Raw genomic sequence first — 22,333 nt, forward strand, 5'->3', positions numbered from 1 at the left:
AAAACAAGAATTGCAGTACTCTCAGAAGAAATTAATAAAATGCATTAATCAGAAGCTTAGGAAAAAGAAAAAACAAGTCTCTTTTCCTTTACTGACTAACAACCTGGCAGTGTGTGAAAACTATAAAGACCCTGCACAGATACATTACAGTTTTCATTTTATCCTTCTAATGTTTACTCTCCATTAGGGCAAGGGAGTCATAAAAACTTCAACGTTAATTTTCTAAATTAAACTCAAACCAAAACCAAAACCAAACTGAAAAGGTCTGACTATGTCAGATTAGTACTTGCAAAGTACTGTAGTGCTCAGGCCTCAAGGTCATCCTCTAAGTACTAGAGGGTGACATAACAAGTGCAAACAACCTTCCCTAACAAGGTATAGCAGTGTCAAGCACAGCCTGTAATGCTTTATGAAGTCACTCACAAAGATGTAAGTTGCCATATGAAAGCATAACAGGAGACATTATAACATAACGTACCATCAGAAAGAACAGACTATTAAGTACTAGAACTCTTAATGATGATTATAACCACACATGTAAAGGCTTACATGACTGATGGATATTTGTGGAAAAAAAAAAGAATTCCAAATGAAAACTATATTATCTATTATATTGTTTACATCTCAAAAGTAAAATATTCTAACTTACTTCTGTTTGGAAAACATTACAAGTACCTGAATTAAACAAAATTTTAGCAATATATACTCTTAAAATTATTGCTTGTAAGACAGACTGTCTTGAAATGAATAGATTATGTTGCTGCCACAGTGCTAACATCAAACCCAGGTCCGACTGAGTAAGTGAACAAACAAACAGTCTAACACAAACAACCAAAATAACACAGATGTAATTTAGCAATGGACTTGACAAACCTAAGTAAGTGGGTTTTCTCTCCTAGCTCATAGACTAACCCACATACTACCTTACTACGTTAGGTAAATCAGCACAGCTGATCTATTAGTACATTGTACCAATCAGCTGGATTCCATTAAACACTTACACCATTTGATACAGAAACAAATATTAGCTTGCATGTCAGACTAAATCTGTGAGTAGAAAATACAGAATACTTAATAGAAAAAGCAAAAAGGGAAGGTAGAAGAACTAAAAATATATCAATTATGAAACAGTATTGGTAAAATAGACACACTTAGGCCTTTAGGGGGCAGGAGAAGACTATAAATAACCAAGTCCCTCAAGCCATTATGCAATACATCCATGCTTTCTTATATACTCAAACGAAAAAAAAAAAGACACATGGAGAATATGTCTTTTGTTTTTATGCAGAATAAAATGCTTTATTTACAACATAAAATACATCAAATTCTAAGTTAAAATTAACACAAACGAAACCAATAGATTCATGCAAATGTTTATATTTTTCATATTACAAGCTAGTTATCAGGGTTTCTTTTTTAAAATACAAATTAGTTTGAATATTTTGAAATAAAATTTTGTAATAGCTAAGATGCACAAATGTCACTTAAAAGGGAGCTGCTGAAGATAAAATTGAAAGAATCCAGAAAGAGTAGTAGATGGTATGGAGCTTAAGTAATCCTCCTCACAAAAGCCTTGTACTGTACTCAACACTACCTGAAAATCCAATTTCAACTTAGTTGATGGTAAATATGAATGAAAATATCCTAGGCTATCTTTCCCATACTCTATTAATGAAGGTCTTATAAAGACAATTATTAGCTTAGCCAGTTATATACTACATGTATAATAAAAAAGAATGGAAAACCTAATAGTCATGAGAAACACTGAATCCATTTATTAGCAAGCTTTAAGAAATTATCAGTTCACAAAGAAGTCATATACATTAAGTTAAAGGAGTATTTAAAACCAACACCTTCAACTACAAAAATATACTTTCATTCATGAACCTAATAGGTATTTAACAGCACATATATATATATATATATATATATATATATATATATATATATATATAATGGTTCTTACAACAACTAATACAAGGTGGCTATATTTTAGGATACTTTTTGTCTTTACTTTTTCATCTTATTTTATATAAAATAAAAGCAGCTTTCCTTACAGAATTTTAAATATAATTGTTAGCTGCCTCCGAGGGATTCATCAAAATCCTGGATAATTTATCAAAGCCCATTTAACACGAACGCACTCACCCCCATGCTGTAGAAGCAGCTTGCCAATTTCTACATGTCCGTTTGACAGTGCATCATGCAAAGGAGTCACCCCGTCCACTTGAGTGAGCAGATCTACCTCTGGACAACGTTGCAAAATTTCCCGGACACACACTGTGTTGCCATAGTTACAGGCTTCATGCAAAGGCGTCCAGCCAGCATTGTCTAAATTAGAAATCAAGGCAAGTTTTAAAACGGCAGAAGTAGTACTGTTGGTTGCAAAGTATTGATATCCCGCAAGTCCCATCCGATTCCTCTGTAGGGGCTTCATATATGAAAACAGCATTGGTGAAAATGAACTCAGTGAAATCATATTTCTATTTAAAAATGAAAATAAATAAGAAACACTTTTAAAACATTAATGGTAGACTATGACCAGAAAATTGCTACTAAAGCATTTTATATTATTAACTATAAATAATCACATAATGAATTATTTCAGGAAGGCTGGTAACTATTTTTAAAATATGTTTGGTAAATTTACTTAAATGATTTTTCTTAATATGATATAAAGCTATTTTGTATAACAAATTGTAAGATGCTGGATGAGAGAACAAAGACTTAGTTAGAGAACTTACCTTTAACATTGATGTCTATTCCTGGTAAAGAGAGAAGAATAATCAATTTCTCCACTTGGTTTTTTATGCAAACTCTATGCAGAGCTGTTTCCCCTATCACAAAAAAAAAAAAAAAAAAAAAAAGATTATTCCAGAGAAGACAAGATATCAAGTGGAGAAAATAATAAAGGCCATGAACTAGAAGATCAGGACCCATGCCAGACAATCATTATTTATAGGGTTTCCCTTCCAACTGGTTTAAACATCGCTTGAATTAAAAAAAAAAAAAAAAAAAAAAAAAAAAAAGAAAGAAAAAGAAAAAAAGAGGTGGGATGGGAAGAACCCCAGCAATCCAGAGCTTCTGTTCTGTTAGCAGTTCAGCAATGAAATTCTACAACGAAAGCTTTAACACAGGCATTGTCTCTCCAAGTTCAAGGCTTAAAGCTTCAGTCCTGCTATAAAAACCCCAAATGATTAGAGAACACCAAAAATACTTGGTTTTGGAGCAATAAAAGTTTTAAAGTACAACTGCCCTCTCTTAAATTTATTCATGAATCTACACTAAAATGTATGGCTCTTTCTTATACAGCATTTATAGCTTAATTCAAATGAATGTTTCTGGCTAAGCACGAGTGCCTCTACATACTCAAGTATAATTCAGAACTTCAAATCCATTAACAGATGGTTTGCTGCTTCTCAATAGGCTGTCTGGCTTGGCTACAGCCGCACGGGAGAAATGGAAGAATCTTAATATAAACACCACACACACACACACACACACACACGCACGCACGCACGCATGCACGCACACACACATCCACATGCACACACACACACAGAAAAAAAATCCCTAAATACCATTTAAAGCTGAATAACAGCAGCACACAGAATGGCAGTTTTTGCTTGGAGGAATGCAGTAAGTTGCTGCTGGCCAAAATTATCTACTCCCAATTGCTCCTTGAACTAAGGTTAATAAAACATAAGCTACAATTTGGCATTAAGGAAAATGGTGAAATGCTTGTGACTTCATAGGAACAAAATGCAGCATAGTCATCATTTGTTCCTGCTATACACAGTACTGAGTAGCATATTTTTATACTACTCAATTTTACAGATTATCTCTAAAACTTCTACTGAATATTTCTCCTACATGCATATACAGTCTCTTCAAGTTTTTCCTCCACTTCTCAATTTCCTTTCTCTCCCAACTCCTGCTGTTCAGCCTAAAGTCATTCATATTCATTTTACTTCTGAATAATAAAACAAACAAAAAAAAATAAGACATTGATCTTTAAAGTGAATATCTGAAGTTCCATCTAATAGTGTTCATATTTTGAGCTCAAAATGGGCTCAAAATACAAATGTCTATCCCATGGAACAATTATAAAAGATTTGCTGTCACTGTTTTCATGAGCTAATCCATAGCATGAGTTAATACATGTTATACAGTTTATAACAGAAGAACTTATAAATCAAACAATTCAGTTTACTAAGTAGAGACCCCTTGTAGATTACATACTTTCAGGTCATAAGACATCTAACTAAAAAGCCTCTAGAGGAGGTTATTACAGCACTGTTCTTGTGATATCATCCACTAGGTACTTAGGCTCTAGTACAGTCAGAACCAAAAGCCAAACACATTTCAGTCTGGGCTCTGTGCCTACAAGAAAAGAGTCCATATGCTTAACACAGCTATGTCACGTAGCCTACTCCTTAGTCTTTGTTCACAAAATGTGTATGACTGAAAAGAGATGAGGAATGAATTATACTTTCAAATCAGAAGACTCTGATTCTAAGCAGCCCAGGTTGATGTGGAATTGCAAAGTAAGGAGGGCAAGTCTGGAATGAGCTCAGTGAGCATCACACATCACTTGGCATCTGGAAAGGGAGGGTGAGAAAGGAAGGGTTATTCTATTACATCAGCTAATAAATGACCACTTCTTTGGTATACATGAGAGTTCAAGAAAATATTACATTGTCCATTAAGGTACTTCCTGGACCTTGCCCAGTATTTAAGCTCAAACATTCATTAGGGCAAACGTGTGAGATTTCCAAGTACTGACTACAAATACGAAACGTTTTAGTATGTAAGTCAGATACTTTAGGTACCTTTCAGATTAGTTTTATGAAAATTCATCTTTGTAACCAAAGAGGGGCAATTCTCCTTCGAACATGACGATTCTCCTTCTGACTTCTTCTTCAGCTTTTTCAACGATGAGGAACATTTAGCATGGTTTAACTCACTGAAAAGAAAGAAAACCAAGAAAAGCTTGTTTTTCAGTAAGTCATGCCAGCATACATTAAGATAGTTATTTTTTCTCCTCTAAAATGTATCCTGCTTTGAACTTAAACCCACTTACTCATTCAATCACACTGCTTTCCAATTTTTAAAATGATGTCAACTACATGAGAACAAATACTGATGCATTAATTTTTACTTTATTAGTCTGTATCTCCACCTGCGCAGTAGAAAGGTAATGAGTGTGGAATGTTGGGCAAGGAGGAAACCAACCAAATCAGATTTTGTAGAGGAAATAGAGCTGAAAGTTATATTAGAATGCAGGCCTCCAGATTTCTCATTCAAGAAGTCTCCCATCTTGGGAAAGTATAGCATTTCATATGCATCTAAAACCTTAGCTATCTATAAAAAAGAGGTACTTTCTGTTTCAGAGCAACGTTCTTGTGAAATAGACATGATTTCTTTCTTTTATTTCTTTCTGGAAGCACTTAGTAGGAAGGAAGTATGATCTTTGCATTATAGGAAAAGTACTGAACTTCTGTATTTATACGTCCAGAATTGAGTTTCCTTTCAATCAACATATGCAGACAATACCCCAGATAGTCTAAAGTACTAGGAATTTCAGAGAAAAGACTCTATTCTAAGACAAAGTGCAGCTGTAGCAACAGCACTGCTTACAGGAACTCTGGCCGACCGTCTGCTTGTTTCTGTTTTGCACCGTTCAGCATTAGTAACGCTCTTTGAGACTCTAGGCAAGGCCGCTGGCAGAGTTTTTTTGGCATCTGCATCTTTCCAGCCCCATGTATGTCCATTTTCCCCAAAACTGGTAAATAGGAATCTATCTGTTACAAAATAATATAACATTATCACAACTACAAAGACAGTAAGTAAAAGGAATTACTTCATCACTTTGCTATTAAGTCTGGCTATTTTTCTTGATTTTACAACTAAGTTGCTACATGATCCTCTCCAAACACGATTAAATATTAATGATGTCAATTCTGTGTAATTATCTATGTAATTATTTTGTCAATACCTTGTAGATGATACCTTTTAGAAAATAATACTTTCCAGTTCAATCTTAATCTTCATTTAGGATAGTCCTTTTGGTTAAATTTCATATTGAACTTTTGTTGATTTGCATATTTTTATACTTAAAAGAATTTTATTTTTATAATTAAAAAAAACTTGGTATTTCTATTTTTGGTTTTCTTCAAGTGAAAGTTAAGTCCAGAATAAATGGAAGGAGGGAAACTATTCTTCTACTAGTACAGTTGCCAAGCAGTTTGCCCGGCATCACAATAAACAAACAGTGGATTTGGCATTTGCTAAAGAAGCGGTAGGACATTAGGTCTCAGAATCTAGCATGGCCAAGACCAAAGAGAATGAGAACAAATGCAGTTTATACATACATACATGTACGTAGGCTACATCTTTCCAAGTTTTCCTTTTCAAATATCAACTCCAAAAACTTTCTGGATATAGTTTTAAAATACATATTATGGCAAAAGTCAAAAATATTTTTTTAAACTTATTCTCCCAAATAATTAAATCTATTTCTGAAAAGATTTATTTTTATTGTTTTTTATTTTAAGTGTGTGTGTGTGTGTGCGTGCTTGTCTAGGGGATGGGTGCACACCAGTGTGCCTGAAGTCAGAAGTTCCATACATGCTAGAAACTGAAACTGGGTCCTCCGGAAGAACAGCAATGATTTTAACTAACATGGAACCATCTCTTCAGTGCCCCACTACTGTATTTTTGAGAAAAAAACAAAAACAAAAACAAAAACAAGAAACAAAACAAAACTGGTTCTTTAATGTGTTGGAAGATTTCTGACTTTTTTTTTCCTACTTACAAGAAATAACGAAGAATTAAAACAAAACTCATGAACTAATTTCTTAGAAAAAGAAACCAAACAAACCAACCCCTGAGTAGGGCAGAGCTTACTATTTTCTGAAGAGAGAGTGGCTCAGTGCACGTACTAGTGGGGCCCTGTAAGCACAGCTTTTTAAAGATTGCTTCTGCAACGAACATTTGAAGCCAGGAAGATGAAAAGGAACAAATGAAGAGCTCTAGTTCTTTTGAAGAAAAGTCTATAAAAACAAGTAAATATAGTTATTGCTACATCTTATACATTCCCCCCATATCTTCACTGTTGATTATGCTTAATTGAGTGACATTTTTAGAGCCAATAAACTTCAGTTATAATTTTAAACCACTACAGATGGTTTTATATAAACATTTTATATGAAACACTTAAAATTATAAATATATACTTATATATATTATATATCATATATATACACTGACTGCTCCTTGTTTTTTAAGAGAAAATTTTTTATGTTACATATGCCAGCACTTGATAAATAAACAGTATCATTTTATCAGGTAGCTAATTCCCATGCCATCCATTCAATGATACTAATTTTCTACTAAGCATACATTCAGAAGAGAATGCCCTACATCTGCCCTGGGCAGCATAGTAGAGTTGCCCCCTAATGGGGTAACTGATTCCAAACCTTGCTGGTGAAAGAGAGCTGGCCTCATGGGTGTTAAGAGCAGGAGAGCTGGCCCATCCCTAGCAGGAGAAGTACTGAAAAGCTGGCCCAGATGGCTTGAGCTCAGGAGGTGGTAGAGCCAGCCAGTCTTGCCTTTTGCTAGCAGCCACAAGCGAGAGAGCTGATGGACTGAACAGAACACCACCACCACCAAGGCCCAGATCCAGGGCTATAAGTTGGGCCACCAAAACATCTACCCCATCTATGGACTGCTGGAATGTATGAAGGGGCTGGTTCTCAGAACCTAAGCTGTAGGATCTCTATTAACACAGGGCAACAAGAGGATAGCTGAGAAGAGGCCAGGTGAGGACCCAGTAGTGATAGTGTAGCACAAGTTGGAGGCATCGAACCACATCAGTGATTCATTGTCGTGAAGTAAAGCTGTTGGGCACCTGTGTGAAATACCCCAGCCAGATATTTTTTTTAATTTATTTGTTTTGTTTTGTTTTGATTGGTGGGGGGTTGCAGAGGGCAGATATGGAAGGATGGGTAGATGAGTGGGATTGGGGGTACATGAGGTGAAATTCACAAGGAATCAATAAAAAGTTAAAACATATCAGCATAAATAATAGAATGGAATGACAAAGAATGAGAGCAACCAATAGGATACTAAAAGAACTAACATTAAGCAACAAGACACAATAAAAAAGTTGTGATACATAGATCAATAGACTATGAAAAGGCCTAGAAAGAAGTTTAGGCTCCTACAGTCAACAGGTTTTTGACATAGATGCCTGCAAGAACTGGTGATAGGAAAACTAAATACACGAATGTAAAAGAATGAAATTAGAGCGGCAGGACCCCTGCGCCTGAGACACTACCAGAACCTGAAGGAAACAGACCGGATAAGCAGTTCTCTGGACCCAAATCCCGTGGGAGGGAGAGCTAAACCTACAGAGAGGCAGACACGCCTGGGAAACCAGAAGAGACTGCACTCTGCGCACATCCAGACGCCAGAGGAAAACACCAAACTCCATATGGAACCCTGGTGCACGGAGGCTCCCGGAAAGAGCGGCGCAGATCTCCTCGGTTGCTGCCGCCGCGGAGAGGACTTAGGCAGTACCCCACGAGCACACTTGAGCCTCGGAACCTCAGGTAGGACCAACTATTCCCCTGCAAGTGACCTGCCTGGTGAACTCAAGACACAGGCCCACAGGAACAGCTAAAGACCTGTAGAGAGGAAAAACTACAAGCCCGAAAGCAGAACACTCTGTCCCCATAACTGGCTGAAAGAAAACAGGAAAACAGGTCTACAGCACTCCTGACACACAGGCTTATAGGACAGTCTAGCTACTGTCAGAAATAGCAGAACAAAGTAACACTAGAGATAATCTGATGGCAGGAGGCAAGCGCAGGAACCCAAGCAACAGAAACCAAGACTACATGGCATCATCGGAGACCAATTCTCCCACCAAAATAAACACAGAATATCCAAACACACCAGAAAAGCAAGATCTAGTTTCAAAATCATATTTGATCATGATGCTGGAGGACTTCAAGAAAGACGTGAAGAACTCCCTTAGAGAACAAGTAGAAGCCTACAGATAAGAATCGCAAGAATGCCTGAAAGAATTCCAGGAAAACACAATCAAACAGTTGAAGGAATTAAAAATGGAAATAGAAGCAATCAAGAAAGAACACATGGAAACAACCCTGGATATAGAAAATCAAAAGAAGAGACAAGGAGCTGTAGATAGAAGCCTCACCAACAGAATACAAGAGATGGAAGAGAGAATCTCGGGAGCAGAAGATTCCCTAGAAATCATTGACTCAACTGTCAAAGATAATGTAAAGCGGAAAAAGCTACTGGTCCAAAACATACAGGAAATCCAGGACTCAATGAGAAGATCAAACCTAAGGATAATAGGTATAGAAGACAGTGAAGACTCCCAGCTCAAAGGACCAGTAAATATCTTCAACAAAATCATAGAAGAAAACTTCCCTAACCTAAAAAAAGAAATACCCATAGGCATACAAGAAGGCTACAGAACTCAAAATAGATTGGACCAGAAAAGAAACACCTCCCGTCACATAATAGTCAAAACACAAAACGCACAAAATAAAGAAAGAATATGAAAAGCAGTAAGGGAAAAAGGTCAAGTAACATATAAAGGCAGACCTATCAGAATCACACCAGACTTTTCACCAGAAACTATGAAGGCCAGAAGATCCTGGACAGATGTCATACAGACCCTAAGAGAACACAAGTGTCAGCCCAGGTTACTGTATCCTGCAAAACTCTCAATTAACATAGATGGAGAAACCAAGATATTCCATGACAAAACCAAATTTACACAATATCTTTCTACAAATCCAGCACTACAAAGGATAATAAAGGGTAAAGCCCAACATAAGGAGGCAAACTATACCCTAGAAGAAGCAAGAAACTAATCGTCTTGGCAACAAAACAAAGAGAAGAAAAGCACACAAACATAACCTCACATCCAAATATGAATATAACAGGAAGCAATAATCACTATTCAACATCAATGGCCTCAACTCCCCAATAAAAAGACATAGATTAACAAACTGGATACGCAACGAGGACCCTGCATTCTGCTGCCTACAGGAAACACACCTCAGAGACAAAGACAGACACTACCTCAGGGTGAAAGCCTGGAAAACAACTTTCCAAGCAAATGGTCAGAAGAAGCAAGCTGGAGTAGCCATTCTAATATCAAATAAAATCAATTTTCAATTAAAAGTCATCAAAAAAGATAAGGAAGGACACTTCATATTCATCAAAGGAAAAATCAACCAAGATGAACTCTCAATTCTAAATATCTATGCCCCAAATACAAGGGCACCTACATACGTAAAAGAAACCTTACTAAAGCTCAAAACACACATTGCACCTCACACAATAATAGTGGGAGATTTCAACACCCCACTCTCATCAATGGACAGATCATGGAAACAGAAATTACACAGAGACGTAGACAGACTAAGAGAAGTCATGAGCCAAATGGACTTAACAGATATTTATAGAACATTCTATCCTAAAGCAAAAGGATATACCTTCTTCTCAGCTCCTCATGGTACTTTCTCCAAAATTGACCCTATAGTTGGTCAAAAAACGGGCCTCAACAGGTACAGAAAGATAAAAATAATCCCATGCGTGCTATCAGACCAACACTGCCTAAAACTGGTCTTCAATAACAATAAGGGAAGAATGCCCACATATACGTGGAAATTGAACAATGCTCTACTCAATGATAAACTAGTCAAGGAAGAAATAAAGAAAGAAATTAAAAACTTTTTAGAATTTAATGAAAATGAAGGTACAACATACCCAAACTTATGGGACACAATGAAAGCTGTGCTAAGAGGAAAACTCATAGCGCTGAGTGCCTGCAGAAAGAAACAGGAAAGAGCATATGTCAGCAGCTTGACAGCACACCTAAAAGCTCTAGAGCAAAAAGAAGCAAATACACCCAGGAGGAGTAGAAGGCAGGAAATAATCAAACTCAGAGCTGAAATCAACCAAGTAGAAACAAAAAGGACCATAGAAAGAATCAACAGAACCAAAAGTTGGTTCTTTGAGAAAATCAACAAGATAGATAAACCCTTAGCCAGACTAACGAGAGGACCCAGAGAGTGTGTCCAAATTAACAAAATCAGAAATGAAAAGGGAGACATAACTACAGATTCAGAGGAAATTCAAAAAATCATCATATCTTACTATAAAAGCCTATATTCATCAAAACTTGAAAATCTACAGGAAATGGACAACTTCCTAGACAAATATCAGGTACCGAAGTTAAATCAGGAACAGGTAAACCAGTTAAACAACCCCATAACTCCAAAGGAAATAGAAGCAGTCATTAAAGGTCTCCCAACCAAAAAGAGCCCAGGTCCAGATGGGTTTAGTGCAGAATTCTATCAAACCTTCATAGAAGACCTCATACCAATATTATCCAAACTATTCCACAAAATTGAAACAGATGGATCACTCCCGAATTCCTTCTATGAAGCCACAATTACTCTTATACCTAAACCACACAAAGACCCAACAAAGAAAGAGAACTTCAGACCAATTTCCCTTATGAATATCGACGCAAAAATACTCAATAAAATTCTGGCAAACCGAATCCAAGAGCACATCAAAACAATCATCCACCATCATCAAGTAGGCTTCATCCCAGGCATGCAGGGATGGTTTAATATACGGAAAACCATCAACGTGATCCATTATATAAACAAACTGAAAGAACAAAACCACATGATCATTTCATCAGATGCTGAGAAAGCATTTGACAAAATTCAACACCCCTTCATGATAAAAGTCCTGGAAAGAATAGGAATTCAAGGCCCATACCTAAACATAGTAAAAGCCATATACAGCAAACCAGTTGCTAACATTAAACTAAATGGAGAGAAACTTGAAGCAATCCCACTAAAATCAGGGACTAGACAAGGCTGCCCACTCTCTCCCTACTTATTCAATATAGTTCTTGAAGTTCTAGCCAGAGCAATCAGACAACAAAAGGAGGTCAAGGGGATACAGATCGGAAAAGAAGAAGTCAAAATATCACTATTTGCAGATGATATGATAGTTTATTTAAGTGATCCCAAAAGTTCCACCAGAGAACTACTAAAGCTGAAAAACAACTTCAGCAAAGTGGCTGGGTATAAAATTAACTCAAATAAATCAGTAGCCTTCCTCTACACAAAAGAGAAACAAGCCGAGAAAGAAATTAGGGAAACGACACCCTTCATAATAGACCCAAATAATATAAAGTACCTCGGTGTGACTTTAACCAAGCAAGTAAAAGATCTGTGCAATAAGAACTTCAAGACTCTGAAGAAAGAAATTGAAGAAGACCTCAGAAGATGGAAAGATCTCCCATGCTCATGGATTGGCAGGATTAATATAGTAAAAATGGCCATTTTACCAAAAGCGATCTACAGATTCAATGCAATCCCCATCAAAATACCAATCCAATTCTTCAAAGAGTTAGACAGAACAATTTGCAAATTCATCTGGAATAACAAAAAACCCAGGATAGCTAAAACTATCCTCAACAATACAAGGACTTCAGGGGGATTCACTATCCCTGAACTCAAGCAGTATTACAGAGCAATAGTGATAAAAACTGCATGGTATTGGTACAGAGACAGACAGACCAATGGAACAGAATTGAAGACCCAGAAATGAACACCTATGGTCACTTGATTTTTGACAAAGGAGCCAAAACCATCCAATGGAAAAAAGATAGCATTTTCAGCAAATGGTGCTGGTTCAACTGGAGGTCAACATGTAGAAGAATGCAGATCGATCCATGCTTATCACCCTGTACAAAGCTTAAGTCCAAGTGGATAGAGGACCTCCACATCAAACCTGATACACTCAAACTAATATAAGAAAAACTAGGGAAGCATCTGGAACACATGGGCACTGGGAAAAATTTCCTGAACAAAACACCAATGGCATATGCTCTAAGATCAAGAATCGACAAATGGGATCTCATAAAACTGCAAAGCTTCTGTAAGGCAAAGGACACCGTGGTTAGGACAAATCGGCAACCAACAGATTGGGAAAAGATCTTTACCAATCCTACAACAGATAGAGGCCTTATATCCAAAATATACAAAGAACTCAAGAAGTTAGACCGCAGGGAGACAAATAACCCTATTAAAAAATGGGGTTCAGAGCTAAACAAAGAATTCACAGCTGAGGAATGCCGAATGGCTGAGAAACACCTAAAGAAATGTTCAACATCTTTAGTCATAAGGGAAATGCAAATCAAAACAACCCTGAGATTTCACCTCACACCAGTGAGAATGGCTAAGATCAAAAACTCAGGTGACAGCAGATGCTGGCGAGGATGCGGAGAAAGAGGAACACTCCTCCATTGTTGGTGGGATTGCAGACTGGTACAACCATTCTGGAAATCAGTCTGGAGGTTCCTCAGAAAATTGGACATTGAAGTGCCTGAGGATCCAGCTATACCTCTCTTGGGCATATACCCAAAAGATGCCCCAACATATAAAAAAGACACGTGCTCCACTATGTTCATCGCAGCCTTATTTATAATAGCCAGAAGCAGGAAAGAACCCAGATGCCCTTCAACAGAGGAATGGATACAGAAAATATGGTACATCTACATAATGGAATATTACTCAACTATCAAAAACAATGGCTTTATGAAATTCGTAGGCAAATGGTTGGAACTGGAAAATATCATCCTGAGTGAGCTAACCCAAACACAGAAAGACATACATGGTATGCACTCACTGATAAGTGGCTATTAGCCCAAATGCTTGAATTACCCTAGATGCCTAGAACAAATGAAACTCAAGACGGATGATCAAAATGTGAATGCTTCACTCCTTCTCTAAAAGGGGAACAAGAATACCCTTGGCAGGGAAGAGAGAGGCAAAGATTAAAACAGAGACTGAAGGAACACCCATTCAGAGCCTGCCCCACATGTGGCCCATACATATACAGCCACCTAATTAGACAAGATGGATGAAGCAAAGAAGTGCAGACCGACAGGAGCCAGATGTTGATTTCTTCTGAGAGACACAGCCAGAATACAGCAAATACAGAGGTGAAGAATGCCAGCAGCAAACCACTAAACTGAGAAAAGGACCCCCGTTGAAGGAATCAGAGAAAGAACTGGAAGAGCTTGAAGGGGCTCGAGACCCCATATGTACAACAATGCCAAGCAACCAGAGCTTCCAGGGACTAAGCCACTACCTAAAGACTATGCATGGACTGACCCTGGACTCTGACCTCATAGGTAGCAATGAATATCCTAGTAAGAGCACCAGTGGAAGGGGAAGCCCTGGGTCCTGCTAAGACTGAACCCCCAGTGAACTAGACTGTTGGGGGGAGGGCGGCAATGGGGGGATGGTTGGGAGGGGAACACCCATAAGGAAGGGGAGGGGGAGGGGGATGTTTGCCCGGAAACTAAAGAATTATTATTACGTATTAAATAAATTAAAAAAAAAAAGAAAAAAAAAAGAATGAAATTAGATCCTTATTTCACATCAAATATCAACTACAAATGAACATACACCTTAACGAAAGACTTGAAATTCTCAACTGTTAGGAGAAAAGACACTTTTGATGATACAGGCACAGAAAGGACTTTCTGCATACAACTCTACTGCTCAGGAAATAAAGGCAACAGTTGACAAATGGAACCTCATTCTGTATAGCACAGTGCAAAGATAGTCTCCTGACCGAGAGAAAACTCTTGGTCTTGGTAAACTAATTTCACCACTCAAAGCACTTCCTGGAAAGTTTCGAAAAGTACTAGGACTATTTATTTGTGTGTATACTTTATAAAAACTGTGTAGTTGAGTTCCTGCTACAATATAAATAAAAGTTTGTTGAGTAGTTGAATGAAATGGAAATATTCTTGACTGAATAATAAATATAAAAATTATTTAAAGTCTGATTTACAGAAAGAATAAAAAGGACAATATAAAACACAAAACATTAAAAAAGTAAAACAATAAAAAGTAACAGGAAAATATGTTGACACATCTAAAAAGGGTACACAGAAGGTTTATTAAAGGTTTCTTGAGATATGAAAAATTAAGTTGTGATATAAATTCACATTTTTTAAAATAATTCAATTGGTTTTGTAAATCTCATATATGTATATAATTCTATTCTCCTTATTTTTAGTTCCCTCCTTCTAGCTACCTCCTAGCTAAACTATAAACACATTTCATTAAATTTCATTGGAAACAACATGAATACTGACAGACCTTAATGCCACTGCTAAAACTTTCATGTGTCCTGAAACTTAAGGAGGTTTCATTATTAGATGAAAACAAGGAATTGTTAGCTAGTTTTGGCATTCCCATCTTATCATGACAAAATTGTGATTTTTAAAAACCACCAACCTATCTAGTAGAAACGAGTGGAAAGGAATGATGACGGTTCTAAGGAAGAAGTAAATTTGCACTAAGCAATGTTTAAAAGTCACTTAACAAAAGACAGCTATTCTTAAAAAGGATGGCAATCACCCTGTAAACACAACGAAAGAAAAACAGGAAGAAGATAATATGATAAAAATTTTCTAACTTTATAAGTATAAAGAAAACTCTCTTTGTAGAAGGTATTGAATAAACTGTAAACTCAATTATTATTATTATTTCCTGTATTCCTATTACAGAATTGTTTTTAAGGAGTTAACATGATTAACAGTAAATTCAAGAATTTTTTCTTAAAAAAAAAAAAAAAGATGCCCTAGAAAATGTGCAAAACTACTTTCCTAGACGTTCAAACCATAGATGATTAGTTACGTGAGAAAACATGCTCTTGTCTGGAGGAGACCTCAAAAGCTCAGGAAGTTTAAGAAGTTAGAAATGTAATGCTCCAGGCATGAAGGAGGGAGCAAAGGAACAGCTAGGTGTTCTGAAGCTGTTGGTGCAGGCAGGAAATGTCAAGTCTCCAGGAAGCCTTCTCAGTCTGCAAACTGGGAAGATTAGATCTGATTAGAGCATTTCCTGAGGTGACTGCTGAAATTGGCAAACTGCCTAAATAATATCCCTCTTTTCATTTATTTCACAAGAAACTTCGAAACACGAAGTATATGATGGGGAGCAGGAAGAATGCAGAAATTATGCATGATACTGTTAAGAAAAGACCCAAAAATAAGAGGTTCTTTTAAAAAGGCATATTAGGAAAATTTTAAAGTAATTTATACGTGAGCAAAATCATAATCAATAAGGAAAACTTATAATCAATGAGATAAGTCAAATTAATGTAAGGATATAAGAAAATATGTGGTAAGCATTCTGGCTGAGATAATTTAATTTTAAAATTCCATTAAGTATTGTTAACAAAAAAAGACCTGACACAGAGATCAGGCTGTACTAGATTCTAGATTATTTGAATAGTAAGAAATGTTACAGATACTAAAACTTCTTTTTATCATGTAAGATTCTTGTCTGTTTTTGTTGTTATTGTTCTTTTTCAAGTCTCTTGCTTGATCCTACCTCAACTGCATCTAAGCTCTTTCCTCTGAAGACTTGCTTCCAGGATTTTTCAGAACAGCTAGCTCACTTGATCCAGCTTTTCAGACTGTTCCAATCATGACTTCACTTAAGCCTACACTTGCTCAGCATACAGAGACTGGACAACAAACAGCTAGGTTTCTTTCTTTCTTTTTTTTTTTTTTCCGGTTCTTTTTTTCGGAGCTGGGGATCGAACCCAGGGCCTTGCGCTTCCTAAGCAAGCGCTCTACCACTGAGCTAAATCCCCAACCCAACAGCTAGGTTTCTTAAGGCTAACCATTCTAATAACTTATTGCCACCCCCCAAAAAGGAATGTTTCATGCTAATTCAGCAGGAAGCAGTTGTAAGAAGGCCATTGTTCCCAGTCCCTTAGGTTGGGGTGGATGGTTTTGGTTATTTTATGAATTATAGATATGTTGTTATTTTAAAGAATGATTACAAATAATTATGGTCTTGGACAGGGAAAAAACAAAACAGGGAGCTTAGACTAAGGGGTATCAATCCATCCATCCATCCATCCATCCATCCATCCATCCATCCATCCATCCATCCATCCATCCAACGATCCATCCATACATCCTTTCTTAGGTATGGAAAAATAGGGATATAGAAAGATTAGACATTAAGACAATTACAGTTAGAGCTCTCTTCAACTAAAATAACATTTTATAGCCAGAATCTTACACTGGTAGAGAATTTTGTATACTAATATAAAAACAAGGTCATTATTTTGTGACACTGGTACAGAATTTAATATATTGATACAGGTTTAAGGTTTTCATTGTTATAAATCTAATATATTGATACACAATTTAAGATTATTTCTATATATTGATACACAATTTAAAATTATTTTTGCTACAGCTTAATATATGCATGTTTCAACTTTTAGATAGGCATTTTAACTATGCAACCCATTTAAAAATACCAAGTTTAGTCCCAGTCCCTTTAATAGTTGTCATTACAAACTGTTTAGGATAATTAAGTAATACAAATTAACAGTCAGTCAGTCAAACTAAAGGTCTGTCTCCCCTCATGGCAAACTCTTGCTCCTTTCCAGTTCTTCCTTCTCCTCAGGTCTTCGCCACTCTCTTCTTCATCCCCAACCACATAATCAAACACCACCCACTTCTAATCCCTCTAGTAACTGGTTTTAGCCAATTTTATTTAACCAATAGTTTTAAATTAAGAAAGAAGGTCTGAACCCTGAGAATCCACCACAAACCAGTCAGAATGGCTAAGATCAAACACTCAGGCGACAGCAGATGCTGGCGAGGATGTGGAGAAAGAGGAACACTCCTCCATTGTTGGTGGGATTTCAGACTGGTACAACCATTCTGGAAATCAGTCTGGAGGTTCCTCAGAAAATTGGACATTGAACTGCCTGAGGATCCAGCTATACCTCTCTTGGGCGTATACCCAAAAGATGCCTCAACATATAAAAGAGACACGTGCTCCACTATGTTCATCGCAGCCTTATTTATAATAGCCAGAAACTGGAAAGAACCCAGATGCCCTTCAACAGAGGAATGGATACAGAAAATGTGGTACATCTACACAACAGAGTACTACTCAGCTATCAAAAGCAATGACTTTATGAGCCCAAATGCTTAAATTACCCTAGATGCACAGAACACATGAAACTCAAGATGGATGATCAAAATATGAATGCTTCACTCCTTTAAAAGGGGAACAAGAATACCCTTGGCAGGGAATAGAGAGGCAAAGATTAAAACAGAGGCAGAAGGAACACCCATTCAGAGCCTGCCCCACATGTGGCCCATACATATACAGCCACCCAATTAGACAAGATGGATGAAGCAAAGAAGTGCAGACTGACAGGAGCCGGATGTAGCTCTTTCCTGAGAGACACAGCCAGAATACAGCAAATACAGAGGCGAATGCCAGCAGCAAACCATTGAACTGAGAACAGGACTCCCGTTGAAGGAATCAGAGAAAGGACTGGAAGAGCTTGAAGGGGCTCGAGACCCCATATGTACAACAATGCCAAGCAACCAGAGCTTCCAGGGACTAAGCCACTACCTAAAGACTATACATGGACTGACCCTGGACTCCAATTTCAGGTAGCAATGAATAGCCTAGAAGAGGCACCAGTAGAGGAGGAAGCCCTTGGTCCTGTCAAGACTGGGCCCCCAGTAAATGTGATTGTTGGGGGGAGGGCGGTAATGGGGGCAGGATAGGGAGGGGAACACCCATACACAAGGGGAAGGGGAGGAGTTAGGAGGATGTTGGCCTGGAAACCGGGAAAGGGAATAACATTTGAAATGTAAATAAGAAATTCCCAATTTAATAAAGATGGAAGAAAAGAAAAAAGAAACAAGGTTTATAAAACAAAAGCTTGTAAAATGAGAAAATTCACTTGTAGGCTTAGACTTTCAGGTATCAAATTTAGCATTTAATACATAGTAACAGACTATTCAAAATACCTATCCTCATATCCATTGGTAAGTGTAACTCTCATCCAATGAACACCAGTTGACATCCCAGCATGAATGGGAGAAATCTCACAAGGTCCCACCCCTAAATGGAGAAACACAGGCAACTAATGACTGCTGAAAAAGTCTTCTACAAGATCTACTTGGACTTGAGTTTTGTTAAATGTGACAAATATGGATTTATTTTAATTTTTCTACATACCAACTGTCAATTAGACCAGCACTATCTATTGAAGAGGTTTTCTTTTTTTCCATTGTATATTTTTGGCGTCTTTGTCAAAGATCAAGTGTCCATACGTGTCTTCAATTCTATTCCATTGAATAACCTGTCTGTATCTGTACCAATATCATGCAGTTTTTAATCACTATTGCTCTGTAGTACCGTTTGATGTCAGGGATGATGACTGCCCTAAAAGTTCTTTTATTGTTAACAACTGTTTTTGTTATCCTCCATGTCTATGAAGAATTATGTTGGAATTTTGATGAGATTGCATCCAATTTGTAGATTGCTTTTGGTAGGATGGCTATCAATCCATGAGAATGGGAGCTCTCTCAATTTTCTGAGGTCTTTTTCGATTTCTTTCTTCAGAGACTTTAAGTTCTTGCCATACAGATCTTTCACGTGTTTGGTTAGAATTAACCCAATTCTATAAGATATTTTATATGATCTGTGACTATTGTGAAGGGTGTCGTTTCCCTATTTTCTTTCTCAGAACATTTATCATTTGATGAGTACCGATCTAACTCCAAGTAGCCATCCCTAAAAACACACATACATGTATACATATGAGTAAAACTAAATGGAGTCAGCAGGTTGTATTTAAAAATATATGTGTGCACGTGTGTGTGTGTACGTGTGCTATATGCACATATAAATGCATATATTTATACATTATATACACATACACATGCATAAAAACAAAAAGGAATATTTAAGTGAGAGTGTATGGGACTGAATTGAAATAAAAGCAGTACTCATGAAATTCTCAAAAACTAGTAATGTTTAAAACTTTTAATGTAATGGAAGTTCAACTCTGGATAAATGCTCAGACTTAAGTTTATTGAAGCACTGAATATGGGAGCATTATAGATGAATTGCCCATTCCTTTTCATACTGTCTCTGTGCATTACTTCAAAGAAGACTTTATAAGAATATATATTGAAGAATAGACACCTTAAAGGTACTTGAAACTAATTTTCAGAATTAGTGAAATGGTTAAAAATATAACCATAAGAAAGATATACTTACCATCACAGGAAAGGGAAATATAGCTTCCTAAGTCCTCAGACATGTGTCGGATCACATTTCTACCCATCTGAATACCAAGGAAGATCCAATAGTCTACTGCTGTGCCAAGAATTCCAGTCAGTAAGTAAGATAGTTCATGTTTGAAGACCTAGCATGAAAATAGGTAAATGTTATTGAAATATTAAAAATGCAAAACTTTTCTACCTTTTTGAGAGGTCAATGACTAAAAATATAGATATTAATAACGGAAGAATACTAACAAATTGCCTTTCAACATCTACCCTATGCCTCTCATTGCATGCACCACCATGTGGGAAATCTGTCAACTGAAATGACTAGGATTCTTAAAAGTTTCAGGTACTAGATATTTTTTTGAGTTTGAAGTTATCTATGAATACAAAAATGATACTCTAAGTATCATTTGTATAACAATCACTATTCTTTAATGTCTCTTAATATCAATGGACAAAATTCCCCAATAAAAAGACATAGGTTAACAGACTGGATACATAAAGAGGTCCCAGCATTTTCCTGTATACAGGAAACACACCTCAGTGACAAAGACACACACTACTTCAGAGTTGAAGGCTGGAAAACAATTTTCCTAACAAATGGTACCAAGAAACAAGCTAGAGTAGTCATTCTAATATCAAGTAAAATCAACTTTCAACCAAAAATTATCAAAAACATAAGGACAGTTCATATTCATCAAAGGAAAAATCCACCAAGATGAACTCCCAATCCTAAATATCTATGCTGCAAATTCAAGGACACCTACATTCATAAAAGAAATCTAATTAAAGCTCATAGCACACATTACACCTCACACAATAATAGTAGGAGATTTCAAGACTCCACTCTCATCAACGGACAGATCATGAAAACAGAAACTAAACAGAGGCATAAAGAAACTAAGAGAAGTTATGAACCAAATGTACTTAACAGACGATTTCATCCTAAAACAAAAGAATATACATTCTTTTCAGCACCTCATGGTACCTCCTCCAAAAATTGACCATATAATTGGTCACAAAACAGGCTTCAACAGATACAAGAAGAATAAAATAATCCCATGCATCATATCAGACCACCATCGACTAAGGCTGGTCTTCAATGACAACAAAAAGGACAGAAAGCCCACATATACATGAAAGTAGAACAATGCTCTACTCAATGATAACTTGGTCAAGGAAGAAAGAAAAAAAGAAATTAAAGACTTTTTAGAATTTAATGGCAATGAAGATACAACATACCCAAACTTATGGTACACAAAGAAAGCAGTGCTAGGAGAAAAATTCATAGCTCTGAGTGCCTCCAAAAAGAAACTGGAGAGACCATGCATTAGAAGTTTGACAGCACACCTAAAAGCACTAGAATTTACACACACACACACACACACACACACACACACACACACACACACACTCAAGAAAAGTAGAAGGCAGGAAATAATCAAATTCAGAGCTGAAATCAACGAAGTAGAAACAAAAAGAAGTATACAGAGAATTAAAAAAAAAAAACCAGGAGCTGGTTCTTTGAGAAAAATCAGTGAGATAGATAAGCCCTTAGCTAGACTAACCACAGGGCACATAGATTGTATACAAATTAACAAAATCAGAAATGAAATGGGAGACATAACAACGAAAAAATCATCAGATCCTACTACAAAAGCTTATATTCAACGAAAGTGGAAAATCTGGATGAAATGGACAATATTCTCGACAGATACCAGGTATGAAAGTTAACTCAGGATAAGATAAGCCATCTAAACAGTCCCATAACTCCTAAAGAAATAGAAGCAATTAGTAAAAAAAAAAAAAAAAAAAAAAAAAAAAAAAAAAAAAAAGAAAAAAAGCAAAGCCTAGGGCCAGATGGTTTAGTGCAGAATTATATCAGACCTTCAAAGAAGACCTCATACCAACACTGTTTAAACTATTCCACAAAATAGAAACAGAAGGAGCACTACCCAACTTCTTCTATGAAGCCACAATTATGCTTATTCCTAAGACACAAAGACCCAACAAAAATTGAGAACTTCAAACCACTATCCCTTATGAATACTGATGCAAAAATACTCAATACAATTCTCACAAACCAAATCCAAGAACACATCAAAACAATCACGATCA

General features: G+C 36.6%; 1 protein-coding gene across 4 annotated transcripts in view; it reads right to left on the bottom strand.

Moving 5' to 3' along the window:
• The window catches only part of Slf1 (SMC5-SMC6 complex localization factor 1), a 107,476-nt gene that overhangs the window by 1,221 nt on the left and 83,922 nt on the right, over window positions 1-22,333 (bottom strand). For 2 of the 4 annotated variants that reach the window (XM_063281458.1, NM_001106400.1), the window contains 6 exons: window positions 20,205-20,352; window positions 6,910-7,055; window positions 5,641-5,804; window positions 4,833-4,966; window positions 2,745-2,837; window positions 2,149-2,331 (listed from right to left, as the gene is read on the bottom strand). In XM_063281458.1, the coding sequence (XP_063137528.1) occupies window positions 2,149-2,331; window positions 2,745-2,837; window positions 4,833-4,966; window positions 5,641-5,804; window positions 6,910-7,055; window positions 20,205-20,352 (868 nt within the window). Of the gene's footprint in view, window positions 1-2,148; window positions 2,332-2,744; window positions 2,838-4,832; window positions 4,967-5,640; window positions 5,805-6,909; window positions 7,056-14,340; window positions 19,041-20,204; window positions 20,353-22,333 lie in introns of those variants that run through there. The other 2 variants (XM_063281459.1, XR_010063587.1) reach the window with 2 other exon arrangements.

This window comes from Rattus norvegicus, chromosome 2 (genome assembly GCF_036323735.1).
Source record: "Rattus norvegicus strain BN/NHsdMcwi chromosome 2, GRCr8, whole genome shotgun sequence".
NCBI classification, from domain to species: Eukaryota; Metazoa; Chordata; class Mammalia; order Rodentia; family Muridae; genus Rattus; species Rattus norvegicus.